The sequence below is a fragment of the Acipenser ruthenus genome, chromosome 17 (assembly GCF_902713425.1).
Source record: "Acipenser ruthenus chromosome 17, fAciRut3.2 maternal haplotype, whole genome shotgun sequence".
Taxonomy (NCBI): Eukaryota; Metazoa; Chordata; class Actinopteri; order Acipenseriformes; family Acipenseridae; genus Acipenser; species Acipenser ruthenus.
The window spans coordinates 11518404-11538607 of NC_081205.1; the positions used below are offsets into that span (position 1 = coordinate 11518404).

Consider the following 20204-nt stretch of genomic DNA (forward strand, 5'->3'; position numbering starts at 1 on the left):
AAACCTACATTTGGACAACTTTCCGTGAATTCTTGTTTTTTTGCCGCACCTTGCCAGTAAAACGAACTAAAAAGTACTGCATCAAAATCATAGCCTTATAACAAACTAATTAGACCAATGTCTGACTTTATTCATGTTTTCATCGTATAGCACAGATTCATAGAGGTGTTTTTTGTTAAGCTTTCATTTCAGTTACAAGTTAAAATATTTACCCTTTACACACCAGCTGTTAGTTAACTTTCACATTTCTTCAATGTTATTAGCAGTCAGCTCAAGTGAATATGTAATCTTAGTATTGATGTTACCTGAGAAATAATCTTTTGTCGCACATCTTCAGGAATCCAATCAGCTGTTTGTATGTGGAACCGGACTTCAGCTTGTGTGTTTACTAGAACAAAATGTGAAAAATGTACTATAACACAAAAGTAGCTGACTCTCTATAACCTGTGATGTTGTTGCCTGTCTAGTTAACTCTGTGGAGAATACTTCCCCACAACAGTGCTCCTGATCACCCTGTACATTAAATGAAATTTATAATTAAAGTTCGGGAGGAGGGTCAGACACCAATCTCCGCATCACCAAATTGAATCATTCAATTTACACATTAGCTAATTTAAATTGTTAGCACTATAAATACCCTCTTCACTTATCTCTCAGTTGCGTTTTGATTTCATCGTACATGCACGCATCATGGTCTGCATTCTGGATTATTCCGTTTCGACGGATGACGATCTGTTTGCTGTTTCCCCGGAGCCGAGATCCACGCAACCAGTTCAACCAGCCCTTCCCGGGCCAACTCCACCACAACTTTGGTCGGCGGTATTACCACTCCAAACTTCTCTGCCCAGATGTCAGCTTCTCCTGTCTGCTGTGGCTCCCGCCTGGCCACTGTTCCTCCGCAACTCCTGAAATCAGAGACTGGACGATCTCCCGGATCCAGCTTTATCTTCGTAGCAACAACATCCCATTCAAATCTACAGCACGTAAGGAGAATTTGTTTACTTTATTTCATCCTTCCCGTCGCAGGCGCTATGACGTCAGCACTGATCGTTGCTTTACCCAGTGTTGCCAAGTGTAACGACAAAACAAGCCCAACCCATGTCAGTATGGGTGTTTTACAAATTCCAACCCGCGACTCAAGAAGCTAGCCCAATTTCCGCGTATTATAAGCGGACTTGAAACACCTCGCCCGCACCGACTGCATCTCCACAAAGCGCTTCTACTACCGGAAAAATCCGAAAGCAGGACCATCGCACCTGTCAATCAAAGGCTCATTTAGCAGTTCCTGAGCATTCTGGCTCCAACTATAACCTTTCAGGTTACCTCCCCTCACTGCAGGCGTCCAGCAGGCCCCTGCAGTGACCTCTTTGGCCACTATGGGCGTCCAGCAGGCCCTCATAGTGATCCTTTCTCTGTGAAATGCTTTTCTTTCTGCGCTTCAGCAGTTTTGAGCATTTGTTTCTAGAGATTGTTTTTACAGTTAGGAGCGGCTGCTCCCGCGATCTATCCTGGGGGTTTCGACACCCGCCACTGTTGTATAATATGCATCTGTAACCTTTCTGGTTACACCCCCTCATCACTGCAGGCGTCCAGCAGGCCCCTGCAGTGATCTCTTTGGCCACTATGGGCGTCCAGCAGGCCCCCATAGTGCTCCCTTCACCTCTAACTATAACCTTTCTGGTTCCCCTCCCTCACTGCAGGCGTCCAGCAGGCCCCTGCAATGACCTCTTTGGCCACTATGGGCATCCAGCAGGCCCCCATAGTGCTCCCTTCACCTCTAACTATAACCTTTCTGGTTCACTTCCCTCACTGCAGGTTCCCTAACCTTTCTGGTTCCCTTCCCTCACTGCTCATCGGCAGTTTTGAGCATTTGTATCCAGAGATTGTTTTGCCAGATTTGTAATAACTTCATTGAAGGAACCTGTGCTATTCTGCCTGTAACTTCCTTCATTTCCGCTCACCGTAACTCCATCACATCCAGCATCAACAGTCCCTCACGAAGATTGCTCCCTGCAATATGCAAATCGACCACGCCATATTCTTAATCAAAATTGCTGGGAAAAACGCATGACTGGCTAAAGCCAATATATCAAACACATTTAAAATCATGCCCATTGAGCCTGTCCTCAGGGGATTGTATTTTTTATATTTCCACTTTTCTGTCCGGTCCCCCCCCCCCCCCCCTACTAAACTCAATCTTCTGTCCCTCCTAGGCCATTTAAACTACATGGGAGCATGGGAGGATTTGCAAACAAGAGGATGCCATACAGCCCATCTTGCTCGTTTGGTTGTTAGTAGCTTATTGATCTCAGAGTATCATCAAGAAGGATCCCAGGGTGTCGGCTTCAACATTACTAAGTTGGTTCCAGACCCTCACAATTTTCTATGTAAAAAAGTGCCTCCTATTTTCTGTTCTGAATGCCCCTTTGTCTAATTTCCATTTGTGACCCCTGGTCCTGGTTCAAAAAGTCTCCTGGGTTGACGTTGTCAATGCCTTTTAGGATTTTGAAAGCTTGAATCAGATCACCGCCTAGTCTTTGTTCAAGTCTGAATAGCTTCTTTTCTTTTGGCCTGTCTGCATACGACATGTGTTTTAAATCCGGGACAGTTCTGGTCGCTGTTCTTTGCACTCTTTCTGGAGCAGCAATATCCTTTTTCTTTTAATGAAGTGTCCAGAACTGAACACAGTATTCTAGGTGAGGTCTTACTAATGCATTGTACATTTTTAACATTACTACCCTTGATTTTAAATTCAAAACTTTTCACAATATATCCGAGCATCTTGTTGGCCTTTTTACAGCTTCCCCACATTGTCTAGATGAAGGCATATCTGAGTCAACATAAACTCCTAGGTCATTTTCAAAGATTCCTTCAATTTCAGTATCTTCCATATGATATTTATAATGCACATTTTTCTTGCCTGTGTGCAGTACTTTACACTTCTCTATTAAATGTCATTTGCCATGTGCTTGCTCAGTTCTGAATGCTGTCTAGATCATTTTGAATGACCTTCGCTGCTGCAACAGTGTTTGCCACTCCACCTATTTTTGTGTTGTGTGCAAATTTAACAAGTCTGCTTACTATGCCATAATCTAAATCATTATGTAGATTAGGAATAGCAGAGGACCTAATACTGATCCCTGTAATACACCACTGGTTACATTGCTCTATTTTTGATGTCTCCTCTAATCAGTAATTACAGTTGGGTGCGGCTGCTCCCGCATTCCCCACCCCCCATCACTGCAGGCCCCTGCAGTGACCTCGCTGGCCACTATGGGCGTCCAGCAGGCCCCCATAGTGCTCCCTTCTCTGTCAAACGGTTTTCTACCAGCTGCGAGCTTCAACAGGGCCCCACTGCCCCCTTCTATTCCTTACCTCCGCGGTCTTCCAAATGTAACCTTTTAGGTTACCCTCCCCTCACTGCAGGCATTCAGCAGGCCCCTGCAGTGACCTCCCCGGCCGCCATGGGTGTCCAGCACGACCCCATAGTGGTCTCTTCTCTGTGAGATGCTTTTCTTCTTTCAGCTTACCGGCAGTTTATTCAAACACTTTCAAAACCATTCCCATTTCTTTGAATATACTCTGGCTTCTCTTTAGTTCGAATAAATCTTTCTAAGACTAAGGCTTAGAGGGTAGTGGCATTGCCCGCTCCCTCCGAGGGTCTGTGAGAGGTTTGTTCGGGTGAGGAGGAACAGAATTTTTTTTATTTTTGACTGGCTTTCTTCAGCTCGGCAACTTTTTGGAAGACTAATGCTCAGTCTGGTTTTGGCTTGCCCAATCTAGGCCGAGGGTCTTTCAAGATTTTGTTGACTGTTGAGAGCAGTTTTTTTCTTTTTCAGGCGGTTCCAGTTTTTTTCTTTTTCAGGCGGTTCCGGCTTTTCCAGACGTTCCTGGAGTTAGAGAGAAGGAGGACCTACCATCCAGACGACCTTTGAGGACCCTTTGATGACCTAGACGACCTCATCCCCAGCCCTTGATTGTAATCGAGATCCAGACCGAGAGAGCAGCAGGCGCCCAGCAGAGGGCGCCATCTGGGAGGAGCAGAGGGCGGCCCCGGACCCCGAGGAGGCGTCACAGCCACGATTCTTCCTACGTGGTCTCGGTGCCAAGCAGCGCCCCCTACTCCGCCAGGGAAGGACACCGTTCACCTGGGGAGGGGGTCCCTCTTGCGAGGCGACCATCTCCTCAGGGACTAAAGTAATAGTTCCTTCAACTGCCCAGATTTGCTGCTTATGTTGTTTCTTTTCCGTAGAGAGAGACAACCCGGACGTCCAGAGGCTTCTCCCACCCCAATCGGAGGAGCCAGCTGAAGGATGGCGTTCCGGCCAACCCAGGAGACTAGGAGGCACAATGCGGTGCGCTTCACAAGGACCCAGCAAGAGGAAACGGAACCAGGACTGACGAGACTGGAGTTCAGCCGGACCATTCTTCAGAGGGGTATGGGTTTTTCCCCTTCTGACTTGAATTGTTTGGTGAAATTGCCAGGGCTTAAGGAAGTGTTTGAGGTCAGTTTTAGGAACCCCCAAAAGTTACAAGAAATGTGGTCCTTTTGGGGGGAGAATAAATATCTCGCTCCATACAAAGAATTTTGTGTGGATGCACTGACAGACAGAGAAATGAAAGTTGTTACTGTCCAATTTTTCAATGAGGCTGTTAGCGACTATGATATTACAACATGGCTTAACCGCTATGGGAGGGTGTCATCAGAAGGGAGGAAAATTACAGATGAAGATGGGGTTTGGACAGGAGCCAGAAAGTGGCTGGTACGCCTTAATGTTGATCCATCGGGCATTGGAGGCGTCCGCCACATTCCAAACTCCATAGTGTTAGGGCCCAACAGAGGGCTGGTATTCTATAATGGGATGCCAAAACTCTGCAGGAAATGTGGGGAATTAGGACACCTGGCGGCCGCATGTACTGTAGTCAAGTGCAGGAACTGCGGCGCCCCCCACGAGACCAGCCACTGCAGAGAAGAGAGGCAGTGCAATTTGTGTGGAAAGAAGGGGCACCTGTTTAAGGACTGCCCCTCTTCCTATGCCAACATGGCCAGAGCCAGCAAGGCAAATACCAACAAGCCTAGGCCTGAGCAGGAAGAGGGAGCAAGTAACAAAGATCAGTCCACATCACCACCAACAGTATCCAAGACCCAGACTCCAGCACCACCATCATCACCAGCACCCCCCTCACCCCCCCGCCCCCGAGACATGTCCCGTTTTACGAGGACCCCTTCCCCCAGCCCAGAGAGAGAGTACAACAGCTACTCCACTAGCTCCTCCAGTAGCTCCTCTGAAGCAGAACACGAGGCAGGGAGGGAGCCCGGACCCAGCAGCGGCCCCCCCCTGAGTAGGGCCCTCTCAGCGCCAGCACTCCCCCTCGGCTCTCGTTATGATGCCATAAGGATTGAGTCCGTGGGGGAGGAAAGCGAAAGCGACAGTGAAAGTGAGAGTGAGAAGGAGGGGAAGGGAGTGAAGAACCAGCAGAGGGTGGGGAAAAGAAAGGGTAGAGACGAGGGGGGGAAAAGAAAGAAGATCAGGATCAAAGACAGCAAGTTGCAGGTGCCCCCCATAGATCCAAAACCAGCTAATGTCCACACAAAGTCCCCAGTCTTGCCCTCGCAGGCAGAGACGGAGGCGAGTGGGACGGCTACACTGCCGCCTAGTGGGCAGGTAGCAGCCAGCCAGGGCATCCCCAGCCAGCCTTCCCAGTCGTTGGCACAAACCCTAGCACACCTCGCAGAAGAGGTGTTCACTAATGCACCGAGGGAGAGGTCGGGGTCAACACCTTCCCTGACCAGCAGTACCTCGGTAGCAATGACCCTCTTCAAGCGAAGGGCCTCCCTTCAAAGCATCCTTGACCCCCTCCCTTGTATGGGCAAAACCAGGGGCCCCCTAGAGGTCCTCCTAGATACAGCACTGGAGGACATGGGAATACCCCTGGACGCGGTAAGCCAGAAGTCTGCTAACAGCTCCAATTCAACAGACGGTAACAGCCAAAGAATGCTGTCTGTCATAACCCCCCCCCAGGACAAAGCTGACCCACACGTTCCGAGGGGCCCTGAGCAAGTTCCACCAGACTTACCTTGTGGGGAGTTGAATAGCCCCAACAACTCCAAGTACTGTGCATATAAAGACGGTGCCTTCTTGGACGAGGCAGCAGTGAGTACCTTCTCAGGGGTGATGGGAGTTGCAAATAAGCCCAAGCCCCCTCGAAGCAAGCGTAGAGCTAAGAGTAGGAAGAGTGTCCAGACCTCCCAATCATAGTCGCTATGGGGTGGACGCAACGACTCCTTTTCTTGTTAGCTACCCTGATGGTCCTGATTTGTGTGTCTGTTAATGTCAGGAGCATCAGGGAGACACAAAAAAGATTTGATGTACTAAACTATCTAGCTAACTTGAAAGCAGATCTCATCTTTCTGCAGGAGTGTGGTATTTCGTCGAGCCCTGATTATAGGGACCTGAAGGAGAGTTGGACCCTGGGGGACTCCTTCTGGTCGGGCTCCAACATAGCCAGAGCCGACGGAGTAGGTATCCTGTTTAAAAACCCATTTATTACCTCCCGCAGCAGCAGGGAGGTAGAACCTGGTAGAATTCTGAGCGTGGATGTGACATACAACAACACTCCCCTCAGACTGGTCAATGTCTACGCACCCACTAACCAAAACGAAAGAGTTCAATTTTTTCCACAGCTGCGTCCACTCCTGCTGGGGAACGTACCCGTCATCGTGTCAGGTGACTTCAATTGTGCTCTGAGGGACGTAGACCGGAGCAGGCCACGCAACGACCGCTCTAGTAGAGTTTTGTCCTCCGTAATATCTGATTTCTCCCTGTGTGATGCAGGTAAGGACCTGGTGCCTCCCTTTACCTGGGTGAGCTCATCTGGGACCTCCTTCTCCCGTATAGATCTCGTCCTGCATACCAGCTCCCTTACGAAGACGGCAGTAGACACCCAGGCCGTCTTCTTCTCTGACCATAGGCTCCTGCAGGTAACATTGCAGGTCCCTCAGACCTCCCAGATGGGGTCAGGGGTCTGGAAATTAAACACCTCCTTACTCGATGACCCCTCCATAGCTGCAGCCTATAAGAGCAGGCTTGTTGAGTGGACCACTTTGCGTGACCTATTCAACTCCCCTATAGAGTGGTGGGAGATGGTCAAAATGAGAACTAAGGGTTATTTCATAGCAGCAGGCAAGAGGAAAGCAAAAGAAAGGAGGGCCAAATATAAATACCTGAATGCTGCCCTCCAGCGTCTGAGCCTGCTTCAGCTTCGGGGGTTCCCTGTAAGCGACGAGATAGCCCAGACCAAGCTAGATCTTTCAGTGCTTTGTAGGGAGGAACAACGAAAGGTCATGCACAATGCAAAAGTGCAAAAAATGGAGGAAGACGAAAAGTGTACTCGCTTCTTCTTCCAGAAAACGAGGGAGAAGCGGCACTTGATGTCCTCCATGCTCGACAGCAGGGGGAGGATAGTAGAGGATAGTGAGGGAGTGAAAAAAGTGGTAGAGAACTTCTATAGGGACCTGTATAACATCAAAGCTACAGATGACACCCTGATAGAGTGGTTCCTGAGCCAGTTGGAGCCTGACTCAGTGCGGGACGACGAGGAGGAGGAGAAGGACCCAGAACTCACGCTGGAGGAGCTCACCCAGGCGGTTAAGACCATGAACACCGGTAAGACGCCAGGTCCAGATGGCATCCCGGGTGAGTATTACCATCTTTTTTGGGACACGCTAAAAGTCCATTTAGCGGAGGTCTACAGAGCGGTCTACAGGGAGAAGCGGTTGGGCCCTTCTATGCGGGAGAGTGTAATTACTCTCCTTCATAAGAAAGGGGAAGTTAAAGATCTACGGAATTGGCGCCCAATCAGCCTCCTTTGCGTGGATTACAAGATACTAGCCAAAGCTCTGATGCTCCGGCTACAAGTACACCTCCCTTTGGTCATTGGCCCTGACCAGGCTTGTGGCGTCCCAGGGAGGTCCATCACGGATATTTTAATGTTAACAAGGGACATTCTGGCTTATTCCAGAGAACGGAACCATCCCCTCTGCCTGTTCAACCTTGACCAGGAGAAGGCGTTCGATAGGGTAAGCCATGAATATATGTACAAAGTGATGGACCAGATGAAATTCGCTCCTGGACTTAGGGAGTGGGTTAAAACCATATATACAAACATTAGTACCCGAGTCTTGGTGAACAGGCACCTGACTGGTAAAATATCTATCCAGTCAGGGGTCAGACAGGGTTGCCCACTATCCCCACTGCTATATGTCGTGTGCATCGAACCCCTCCTGCAGGCAATTCGTAGGGATACCAATATAACTGGTTTCCAGCTGCCTGGATCCAACGGGGTCCAGGTCAAAACAACAGCATATATGGACGATGTGTCACTCATTTGCACCAACACATCGTCGGTACCTCGGATTAGTAATATCCTTGAGAAGTACTGCACGGCGACCGGGGCAGTGATTAATAAGTCCAAGAGCGAAGTCTACGTGTCTAAAAATTGGCAGGTAGATAGGGAACTGTCGGACATGTACCCTGTCAAAAAGGACAAAATCAAGATTCTGGGCCTCATTTTCGAGAACAATAGCTCGGGGGCCCAGAGCTGGACGGCGGCCATTAACCAGGTCCGTAAAAAGATTGGCGGATGGAGCACAAGATCCTTAACAATGACGGGTAGAGTATTAATAACCAAGTCTATACTGTTCCCCATCCTCTCTTATGTAGGAAAAATCTTTCCCCCAGACAGGACCACCAAAAAAGTGGTGGACCGCATTATCCACCGCTTTATCTGGGGCAGCAAGATGGAGAGGGTAAAGCGAGCCACTCTGAGTAAAGCCGACAAGAAGGGAGGTAAGGGGGTCCCGGACGTTGTGCAGCTCACCCGAGTGCAGGGGCTCACGCAAACTATCAAGAACATCCAGGCCCTGGACAGGAAGGTATGTTACATGAATCGTTTCTATTTTGCCACCTGTCTCAGGGCCTTGGGCCTCTGCACTATTGATAACACCGTGCCGTACTCCTGGGACCCCCCATTGTATTATAGAACCTTAAGGGACACTATATATAAATTGGGCTTAGATAAAGCAAAATTGGCCTCCTGGGAATACAAGGCTGTAACTAAATATCTTGCCGGTTCCCAGGAAATTGAAAAAGTAGCTACTTTCTCCCTCACCCAAAGCCAAAAAATCTGGGAGAATGTGTCTCACAGCTGCCTCAGTAATGTCCAGAAGGATATAGCATGGAACACCGTCCACAGTGCACTCCCCACTCGAGCGTTCATGTTCAGGAGGGGACTAGCCCAAGTAGAAACATGCCCCTATGCAAAGTGCCGCAAGAGAGAAACACCAGCCCATATCTTCTGGGAGTGTGATGTGGCTGGCAGTGTCTGGCTCTCTGTCTCTGTCTTCCTAAACAGGTTTGCTGACACGGCCAAGATGACCGCTGAGACTGTGCTCTATGGGCCTGCGGGAGGAATCACTACCAGCACAGCTAAGTGCGTTTGGCGTGTCATCAATGTTGTCAAGCAGATCCTGTGGGAAGGCCGTAACGTCTGTGTCTATCACAAGCAGGAGCTAGACACTATCACCACGACCAGAAGGGCACAAACTCTTATCAAGGACTTTGTAATTCTGGACATCCGGACCCTCGGGAAGGACAAGGCCTGCGCGGAGTGGAGGATCGCCGGACTTCAGGACGTGAAGATGGAATAAAGGAAAAAACTGGAACCGCTAGCTCCTAGGAGCGGGACTACGGGGCACCGCTAAGCCTTTTATTTATTTTGTCATGCCAGCATTCCGCCCTTTTTAGCTGGCATGACCGTTTTTCAACGGTGCCCTGGTTTTATGTAGTCTTTTTGTTTCAGTTTTATGGACCTTTGATTTAATTTGAATGTTTTATTTGATTTTGTTTTGTTTTGTTTTATGTATCTTTAAGATTTTTAATGTAAACTATTAAAAGTTACATTTTAAGTGTTTTAAAATTTTAGAATTTTAACTCACTGTTTATACACTGTCCCTTTTCCCCTGTCCCTGTTTTAGATCTAGGTTTATGTTCACTTTTTTAGAGAGCACTCCCCGGCCCTCACAAGCACTGGTTTTTTATAGATGGTTCTTTTTTTCCAGTCACTTTTAAAACAGCACAGGTTTTTTTCATGTTGATTTTAATCTGTGTCTGTTTTAACCATGTACAAAGCACAATTGTCTTGGTGTTTTTAAATGTATTTTAAATGCTTTTAAAACAAAATGTAAAATGAATGAAAAAACGAATGGGTGTAAATGTAAAAAAATGTAAAATCTCAATAAAAGAGTATTTCTTTGAATATCAGTCAGGGCCGCAATACTGCATACTCTGAAGGCCTTCTGTTTTCTACATGTTAACTACTCCCTAATCCACGTGCATGCATTTCATTGAATCCCTACTGCATTCAGTTTGAGAAATTAATCTTTTATGTGGGACTTTGTCAAAAGCTTTCTGGAAATTTTAAATAAACCATGTCATATGCTTTGCAATTTGTACGCAATGAGGATAAATCCTCGAGGCAGAGCTTTTATCTCCTACCTTCTCTCTATTTGATCCTTTCTGTCGATTCCCTCAATGATGTCATACTTATGGTTTGGTTTTTTTTTTTTTTTTTTCGCAAGGAACTCCGCCTGTGGGTGCTCCTACTAAAAGAAAGGAATGGCAGTACTTTCTTTTACGACAACTGTCTCCTGCTGCACAAAGACATTCAGCCGTTCAAAGATGCAGCTCCCTCTCTTGGCTTTGGAGGATACTACAAGGGAAAATTGGTTTTCTGCTCCATGGCCCAACGAATTCAGCATTATTCCTATAACCGATCACTCCTCGTCATTGCGCAAAGTGTGTCCATTTGCTGTAGCCGCACTCCTTTTGGGGGTCTTCCTGGGCTCAAAATCCATTCTTCTCCACTCACAATTCACCTTCAGTCTAAATCTTTAACAAGATCGTTCATTCTCCCACCATATAATGAGAATATTCAGAAGGATTACCTGTTTATCTGTTACTCATCAGTTCATTTTCAGAGCTCAACACATTCTCGGCCACCTGAATATAATTGATTCTCTTTCTTGTTTCCAAACGCAGAGATTCAGAGCATTGGCTTCCGAAGACGACCTCCTGCAAACTCAGATTCCTCATTTTTCAGACCTGACATTCATGTGAGCCACCTGCTGCATTCCCTGATTTCTGCAGGCTCAAGAAACAACTCTTCTCAGCATCACTCCCCGCTCACTGCAAATGTACCGGTCATCCTGGAATTGCTTTAAAATTTCACTTTGCATTCAACATTCCTTTCCATCATTTTCAGTGCCCGTAGTGTCATCCTGTTTTATGTCCCTTAAGAACAGAGCTATAAGATTTGAATTTCCAGCATAAAGTTTTTCTACAAACTCAACTCAATTTCACTGTCCCAGCTCTACACTCTGCAACTCACAAATTTCACTAATCCTGAAAGGGCTTCAACTATCAGAATCTCTTTCTCCTCCTGCTTGCCTACCTATTGCCATCAACGTACTCTCTTGGTGCCTCTCATCTGCTCCAGCTACTCCTGCCTGTTTTAGATAAAACCTTACAGCTCTTTCTCTTAGCCTTCTTGGGTTCCCATAGGTGCTGGGAGTCTACATCGCTCTCAAATTCAACCCCCAGATTCACCCCTTAATCTCTGACCTAGCAATCCCCTCATCTGATACCCTTTCCTTCCTGCTCAAAAGAAGTAAAACGGACCAGGAAGATTAGAGAAAGCTTTTCAATTTTGTTTATAAATTAAACTCCCATGTTGGCCCATATGACCCCTTTCTCTCTTGTCCATCTCCATCTTTCTCAGGGCGCATCACCCTCAGGCCCGCTGTTTATTAACGAAAACTGAACAATCGTCACCCAACATTTGTTCTTCTTTCACCTGATTTATTTCCAGGTCCGGATTCGCAGCTGAGCAGTTTTCCGGTCCTTCCTTCAGAATCGTAGCAGCTTTTTCCCACTGAGTTCCAGACTCTCTTATCAAACGGTTAGGTCGTTGATCCTCCAGTGCTTACCAAGTTTATATTATAACAAATATTATGGAGCCTAAAAATGCTTTTACAGAAATGTGCTCTTAAGTGTTAGTAACCTGCCTGGAGGAAGGGCAATCGAATCAGCCATGGATTCCCAGAGGTTTATTTCCCAAAAATGGGTTTTGTTTTCCTCTCCTGCGTGCTGATGATCATTTGTTAAAGGGTGGCTAAACCTTCAAGTGGGCTATATTCAATTCTAACTGTGGCATTGAGACCGGCTTGTTCTTTTTGGGGGTCTCAGCCTCGTCCAGTTGGCCAGGCAGCGAACCCTCAAACCAAGTTAGGTTTGATGCCAAATGAATGTGTATATACAGCATACTTTTCTGTTAAATCGCATACTCCGCATTCTCTACAATAAATATTTGTACTAAAACATTTTGTGATTGGTGTTTGTCCCGAACTACTGAAATAAAATTTATAATTAAAGTTCGGGAGGAGGGTCAGACACCAATCTCCGCATCACCAAATTGAATCATTCAATTTACACATTAGCTAATTTAAATTGTTAGCACTATAAATACCCTCTTCACTTATCTCTCAGTTGCGTTTTTATTTCATCGTAACCCACCACCTCCCCATCTCCACCTTTCCTAATAACAGTTTTTATGTTTTATCAAATGGGGGTCTCAGCCTCGTCCAGTTGGTCAGGCAGCGAACCCTCAAACCAAGTTAGGTTTGATGCCAAATTAATGTGTATATACAGCATACTTCTGTTAAATCGCATACTCCGCATTCTCTACAATAAATATTTGTACTAAAACATTTTGTGATTGGTGTTTGTCCCGAACTACTGAAACATGCTTGTGAATATTTGAACAAAGACTTCCATTTCCATACCTTTATTAACATTCTGGCCTCCAGGGCCACTGCTTCGACAGTAGGTAATGGTGAGGCGATCTACACAAAAACAAAAGGTGCACGTCAGTAAACATGCTTCACAATAACATGCTTTATAAAAAGTAGCAATTCAATGCATCACTATTATGTCATAGCAGTGAAGGATGGGGGATTGTGATACCGTCTGAACGAAGACAAGCTTTTCCAAACTAGTCTGGACTTATTACAGTTTTTAAAGCTCTGGATTCCCGGATCCAAGTCATTGTAAACATATTCGGCTGCTTTCACAGCCCGATTAAAACCAATCTTGGACTGTGTAATGTTACCCTGGGTAAGGTAGTCCAAGATTAGTGCTAATTAAAACAATCGCAGTAGAAACGCTTACAAAAAAATAGAATAATAATAAAATGATGTATTTATTACAGTTAAGTGGCCAATGCATAAATATGGGTTCCATGGTGTAACGGTTAGTGCTCTGGAGTTTGAATTCAGCGATCCGAATTCAAATCTCGGTGGGACCTTCGTTTTAGCATTACACCGTGTAACAATTTTTTTTTTTTTTTGGTTCCTGGGTAGTAAATGTTATTTCCTAATTGCTTATGCCTCAAAAGTATAGAAAATGGCTATTATTCCCCACAAACTTTGTTTTTCTGACCAGGATAGTGATATTTTGAAATTTACCTATTTTCCAGAACATTCCAGATAGATTCAGTGCTGAGTAAATTTGGAGTAACTTCTAGAACTTTCTAGAACTTACAGGGGCCTTAAGCCCACCAGTTCAGTTTAGTTCCAGCTGCCTAAGTGGATACATATCTGCATTTTTCTGAGATGGCATCAAGGTCATAGGAGACTTCAAAATGGTGGCATTCCTGATGGGTCTCCAAGGCGGTTTTACCAAGTTTCCCTGCTATCTTTGCCTTTGGGACAGCAGGGACACCAAGGCGCACTACCACAGGCGGGACTGGCCACAGCGGACCGAGTTCTCTGTGGCGAGGAACAATGTCAAGTGGGAGCCACTGGCGGACCCCTGGAAGGTGCTGATGCCACCAATGCACATCAAATTGGGCCTTATGAAACAATTTGTCAGAGCTCTAGATAAGGAGTCAGCAGCCTTCAAGTACCTTCAAGACTTCTTCCCTAAGCTGTCTGAGGCAAAGGTCAAAGCCAGTGTCTTCGTCGGACCACAGATAAAGAAGATCCTGGAGTGCAATGAATTCCCCAAGAAGCTCACTAGTAAGGAGAAAGCGGCTTGGAACAGCTTTGTCGCAGTGGTTCGGGGCTTCCTGGGCAATCACAAGGCCGAAAACTATGTGGAGCTGGTTGAGACTCTGGTGAAGAACTACGGCACAATGGGCTGTAGGATGTCCCTCAAAGTCCATATCCTTGATGCTCATCTTGATAAATTCAAGGAGAACATGGGAGTGTACTCGGAGGAGCAAGGCGAGCGCTTCCACCAGGATATACTGGACTTTGAACGCCACTACCAAGGACAATATTACGAGAACATGATGGGAGACAACATTTGGGGGCTGATTCGTGAAAGTGATTTACAGTATAATCGTAAATCTCGAAAAACTACTCGCTTCTAAATCTTTTGTAGTCATTTTTGTATTACTTTAGTATAAATACATGTTAATTTGGATTCATATGTTGTTTTTTTCTGACTTTATGTGAACGAAAAGACACAAATTCGCCCGTTTTCTCATTGGAAATAGGTACATTTCAAAATATCACTGTCCTGGTCACAAAAGCAAAGTTTGTGGAGAATAATAGCAATTTTATATACTTTTGAGGGATAAGCAATTAGGAAATAACACTTACTACCCAGGAACAAATATTTTGTTACATAGTGTTATTATTTTTAAGTTATTAAAAAGTGTTTCATCGAACTGACGTTTCTATCATAATAAATGCTGAGAAATTCACTGCAAAGTTGTGGGATGGCACCTTTTAGCCATAAAACCTAAAGTATAAAACCCTCAGAAATACTTTTATTTGCTTTTGTCTGCTTTCGCAACCTGTACTGAAAAATCCGAGGTGACCGTAAAAAGCTTGCAGAGTACAGTACAGGTAAAAAGGTAAAGCGTTAATAATTTTTTTGGGGGGGTTACCTTTCATTCTGTATTTAGCGATAGTCAGGCACACTAATATGAGCAAGAACGGCATTTTCTTTAGGAGCCCCAGTGGCCTAATGGATAAGGCACTGGCCTCCTAAGCCAGGGATTGTGGGTTCGAGTCCCATCTGGGGTGTAACGTGTATGTTTTTTTCTCATGACTGTTTTATAATAAACTTTCCAGACGTTTCCCCTCTCTTCAGCTATTATTCATAAAAATGAATAAACATATATTTCAACATGGTTAGCGTCAGTAACCATTTAAACACGGTGTCTGGTAAAGGTAATTTAACTTTACCACCCTAAAGTAACGTTAACCGCAATGATTAAATAGTAACAAATAGTCCATTATATTAATTAATTTAACAGTATCTTATTAAACATTTGACAAATGAGCAAAAGCAGAGTGGCGCAGCGGAAGCGTGCTGGGCCCATAACCCAGAGGTCGATGGATCGAAACCATCCTCTGCTAGATTTTTTTGTCAGTTTATATTTCAGCCGCTTTTATATATATTTCATATTAACAATCACATACCGGTATGTATTGTTTATAAAACCATTACTTCACAGAAGCGTCAGTCAATTCCATTTGTGCCCTGAGTACGAGGGGCGGGGCATCACTCAGCAATAGGAAAATAACAGACAAGAGGCAGCGCCAATTGGGTAAGCACATAGCTTTAGGGTATGGGCGGGGCTACTGGCTGCTTTTTTAATTCCGTACCTCTTTAGGACTGTGGTAGTGCTGTACTTGTTTGCTATATTATGAAAAAATAGACCGCGTGGCCTAATGGATAAGGCGTCTGACTTCGAATCAGAAGATTGAGGGTTCGAGTCCCTTCGTGGTCGTTTTTTTATTTTAGATTTTATTTATTAATTGTGTAACTTGTAGTTCAGATCAAATAATGCAATGTAAATCAGTGTACATGTTTCTGCGTTTTAAAAAGTGATATAGGCTCTTTTCCTTTGGTGTGGTAAGGAAAATAATTTAACTTAAATATAGAAATATGTTCTACATCAGTGTGATCCCGTTAGAAATGTACCTAATGTATAGTCCAGTATATGTCAAATGATCAATTCCTTACGTAGATTAATTCAAAATTAGTGTAAATCTGTGAAGCCATTTATTTGCCACCTTAAATGCATCCAGTTTGTGTACTGATTGATTTATTGACATAATTGTGGGAATGTTTTAAACAAACAGCAGTTTGTATTTGGGAGAACATTCCAGATATATAAAACGGAATATTTAACAGAAAATAACTACATAAACATATCTCAACATACATTGACATTTTCTTTTCTATTAAGTTCTTACTTGTTTTAAAAGTTATTGCGCTGTCATAATTGCAAGCACGACAGCTTTTTTGTTGTTAAATTGTCTAAACTTGAGGCTTTTGACCTCACATCCCAACGTTTTCTAGTAAGTGTAGTCCTGCTGCGACAGATACTCGAGACAGGGAGCAGATTGCAGTGGGTGCGAGGTGAAAAGCCTGAACTGTCCCGCTGCACATGGAGTTATATGGTAATCTTAGGTATTGGTGAAGGCGTGGTTGAGGTTTAGTGTACACTTCCAATTTCCCTTTGCTAAAATAAATCCCTTTGAGAACAAAAACCAGCGGTCCAGAGAAGCTGCTTATCTGCCTTTTGTACGCATTAAAAAAATGTGAAACACGCACTCAGTTTACCATTACCATGTCAGGAGGCTACTTTGACACTGCTCAGCAAACAAGTAACCTAACTTTCCAACACCACAACCATTGTAAACACACAGCAATGTGCAGATGTATTTTAACATGTTAATTTACAGTCCACTGTGCCAGCCAGTATTTTAGAGTCATACTGATCATGCCTCTTTCAACTGATCAACTCTTACACATGTGGTACATCCGAGTAACTATTTAGAAAACTATTCATAACTTCCAATTACCCAACCCAGCAAAACCAGCCGACAAATTAAAATAAACGAGGAGCAAACAACACTTTGTACAAGTCATTCATTTATTCTTTACAGATTGCTTCAATGCAGCCAGCCTTCATATCCTGGCATCACCTTCAATCAAACTCCTCGCGTCGGCTTCGCTTCACTGCAGTGTGCATTTTCTTTTGCTGCAGGCGTTCTCGGTTCATTTTGTCTATCCTGAAAAGAGAAACAATGTTAATTTGCTCTGGAGGCAAATTGTAAGGTTACGGCATCTCTGATCAAATAGTTTGTAAACATGAAGACAACTGGATATGGGAAAATGAGCATGAAGCTAATATCTGTTATCATCCAAAATCCAAGAAGTGACGCCAATATCACAACCCTCTTAGAGCAGAGTGCGGTTAGATTGTTTGCTACGGGAAGGATCAGCATCTGAAATAGTATAATTGAGGGCTAGTGCATTGCTGTGTCGTGGTACAAGGTAATGCTCCCAGTTTTAAATGAGCTCTTGGCAGCCCTGATCAGATCCTGGTGTCACAGGAAGATTACCTGTAGCGTCGGAGAGCCACGTCTTCTTGGGAAGGCTGCCTGTGTTTCACGCTGGCAGCAGCGATCATGTCTCGGATCTTCTGCAAACAGTCAGACAGATTGCGCATCTGGTACCGGCTCACTTCCGAGGTGACGATCAGCTCCCCACTTCTGTTTATTCGGTTTGTATGCTGAGATGCAAAATAAATCAATAAAAACATAACTAACAGGGTTTTAACAGCCAGTTCTGAGGCCTGACCTATTACATGTAGTGCTCAAAACAGTAGAACATATTAAAGTCCCTGATATTTATTTACTTACAAAAAAAAAGTATACACACCTCCTCAATTTTGTAAATGTCCCAGTGTCACGCAGCTGTGTACTATGTCACGCTGCTATCCCCTGATGTATGCAATTCGTGGTTTTTTTTTGTAAGTAAAACTAAGGCTACGATTTTGTCACAGAGGTCATGGAAATCCTGAAAATCGTGAATTTGAATGTAGTCTTGGACGCCTGAAAATAGATGTGAAACACATTTGATGAGGCGCTTCCTTTATTTCCGTTAAAAAATGTACTGAAAATACTAATCTGTGTAGGTCAGCGAATGAGATAACTGAGCGAGCAAGTATGTAAATGGGTGACAGCTAAAAGAAAAACAATTGTGAGAGCTGTTTTCTGTAAAGAAAGAACAACAATGCATCGGAGAACAGAAGTTTTCCAACTTAGAGGCTCTTTTTACAACATTCTATTTCCGAATCGTGGAAAACTCGAAATCCTGGTTCACTCTAAAGTAACATTTAAACTTGCCAGCAGTCAAAAGCAAGTCTTTATATTATTGGTTCTGGTGTACTATTTAAATGCTCTTGTGTATGTTGATGTAGCTAAACCTACATTTGGACAACTTTCAGTGAATTCTTGTTTTTTTGCCGCACCTTGCCAGTAAAATGAACTAAAAAGTACTGCATCAAAATCATAGCCTTATAACAAACTAATTAGACCAATGTCTGATTTTATTCATGTTTTCATCGTATAGCACAGATTCATAGAGGTGTTTCTTGTTAAGCTTTCATTTCAGTTACAAGTTACAATATTTACCCTTTACACACCAGCTGTTAGTTAACTTTCACATTTCTTCAATGTTATTAGCAGTCAGCTCCAGTGAATATGTAATCTTAGTATTGATATTACCTGAGAAATAATCTTTTGTCGCACATCTTCAGGAATCCAATCAGCTGTTTGTATGTGGAACCGGACTTCAGCTTGTGTGTTTACTAGAACAAAATGTGAAAAATGTACTAGAACACAACAGTAGCTGACTCTCTATAACCTGTGATGTTGTTGCCTGTCTAGTTAACTCTGTGGAGAATGCTTCCCCACAACAGTGCTCCTGATCACCGTGTACATTAAACATGCTTGTGAATATTTTAACAAAGACTTCCATTTCCATACCTTTATTAACATTCTGGCCCCCAGGGCCACTGCTTCGACAGTAGGTAATGGTGAGGCGATCTACACAAAAACAAAAGGTGCACGTCAGTAAACATGCTTCACAATAACATGCTTTATAAAAAGTAGTAATTCAATGCAACACTATTATGTCATAGCAGTGAAGGATGGGGGATTGTGATACAGTCTGAACGAAGACAAGCTTTTCCAAACTAGTCTGGACTTATTACAGTTTTTAAAGCTCTGGATTCCCGGATCCAAGTCATTGTAAACATATTCGGTTGCTTTCACAGCCCGATTAAAACCAATCTTGGACTGTGTAATGTTACCCTGGGAAAGGTAGTCCAAGATTAGTGCTAATTAAAACAATCGCAGTAGAAACGCTTACACACACACACACACACAAAAAGAGAATAATAATAAAATGATGTATTTATTACAGGTACGTGGCCAAGGCGTGAATATGGGTTCCATGGTGTAATGGTTAGCTCTCTGGACTCTGAATCCAGCGATCCGAGTTCAAATCTCGGTGGGACCTTCGTTTTAGTGCATTATTATTCTTAAGTTATTAAAAAGTGTTTCGTCGAACTGACGTTTCTATCATAATAAATGCTGAGAAATTCACTGCAAAGTTGTGGGATGGCACCTTTTAGCCATAAAATCTAAAGTATAAAACCCTCAGAAATACTTTTATTTGCTTTTGTCTTCTTTTGCAACCTGTACTGAAAAATACAAGGTGACCGTAAAAACTTGCAGAGTACAGTACAGGTAAAAAGGTAAAGCGTTAATAATTTTTTTTTGGTTTACCTTCCATTCTGTATTTATCGATAGTCAGGCACACAAATATGAGCAAGAACGGCATTTTCTTTAGGAGCCCCAGTGGCCTAATGGATAAGGCACTGGCCTCCTAAGCCAGGGATTGTGGGTTCGAGTCCCATCTGGGGTGTAATGTGTATGTTTTTTTTTCTCACGACTGTTTTATAAAAAACTTTCCAGACGTTTCCCCTCTCTTCAGCTATTATTCATCAAAATAAATAAACATATATTTCAACATGGTTAGCGTCAGTAACCATTTAAACACGGTGTCTGGTAAAGGCAATTTAACCTTACCACCCTAAAGTAACGTTAACCGCTATGATTAAATAGTAGTCCATTATATTAATTAATTTAACAGTATCTTATTAAACATTTGACAACTGAGCAAAAGCAGAGTGGCGCAGCGGAAGCGTGCTGGGCCCATAACCCAGAGGTCGATGGATCGAAACCATCCTCTGCTAGATTTTTTTTGTCAGTT

General features: G+C 44.1%; 1 protein-coding gene and 4 non-coding genes across 5 annotated transcripts; 4 read left to right on the plus strand and 1 right to left on the minus strand.

Moving 5' to 3' along the window:
• The first annotated feature begins 15078 nt into the window (after window positions 1–15078).
• On the plus strand, window positions 15079–15151 carry trnar-ccu (transfer RNA arginine (anticodon CCU)). Its single transcript has one exon. It is a non-coding gene; the product is annotated as a tRNA-Arg (tRNA).
• A 637-nt stretch (window positions 15152–15788) lies between these two features.
• trnar-ucg (transfer RNA arginine (anticodon UCG)) lies at window positions 15789–15861 on the plus strand. The gene has a single exon. It is a non-coding gene; the product is annotated as a tRNA-Arg (tRNA).
• Window positions 15862–17001: 1140 nt separating this feature from the next.
• On the minus strand, window positions 17002–18965 carry LOC131697884 (large ribosomal subunit protein mL62-like; the record flags this gene model as incomplete). Its single annotated transcript, XM_058989626.1, has 4 exons — window positions 17002–17152; window positions 17486–17655; window positions 18653–18735; window positions 18914–18965. Coding segments are annotated over 4 exons (390 nt in total), but the record flags the coding sequence as incomplete, so codon positions are not given.
• Window positions 18966–19376: 411 nt separating this feature from the next.
• trnaq-cug (transfer RNA glutamine (anticodon CUG)) lies at window positions 19377–19448 on the plus strand. Its single transcript has one exon. It is a non-coding gene; the product is annotated as a tRNA-Gln (tRNA).
• A 335-nt stretch (window positions 19449–19783) lies between these two features.
• trnar-ccu (transfer RNA arginine (anticodon CCU)) lies at window positions 19784–19856 on the plus strand. The gene has a single exon. It is a non-coding gene; the product is annotated as a tRNA-Arg (tRNA).
• Window positions 19857–20204: the final 348 nt, after the last annotated feature.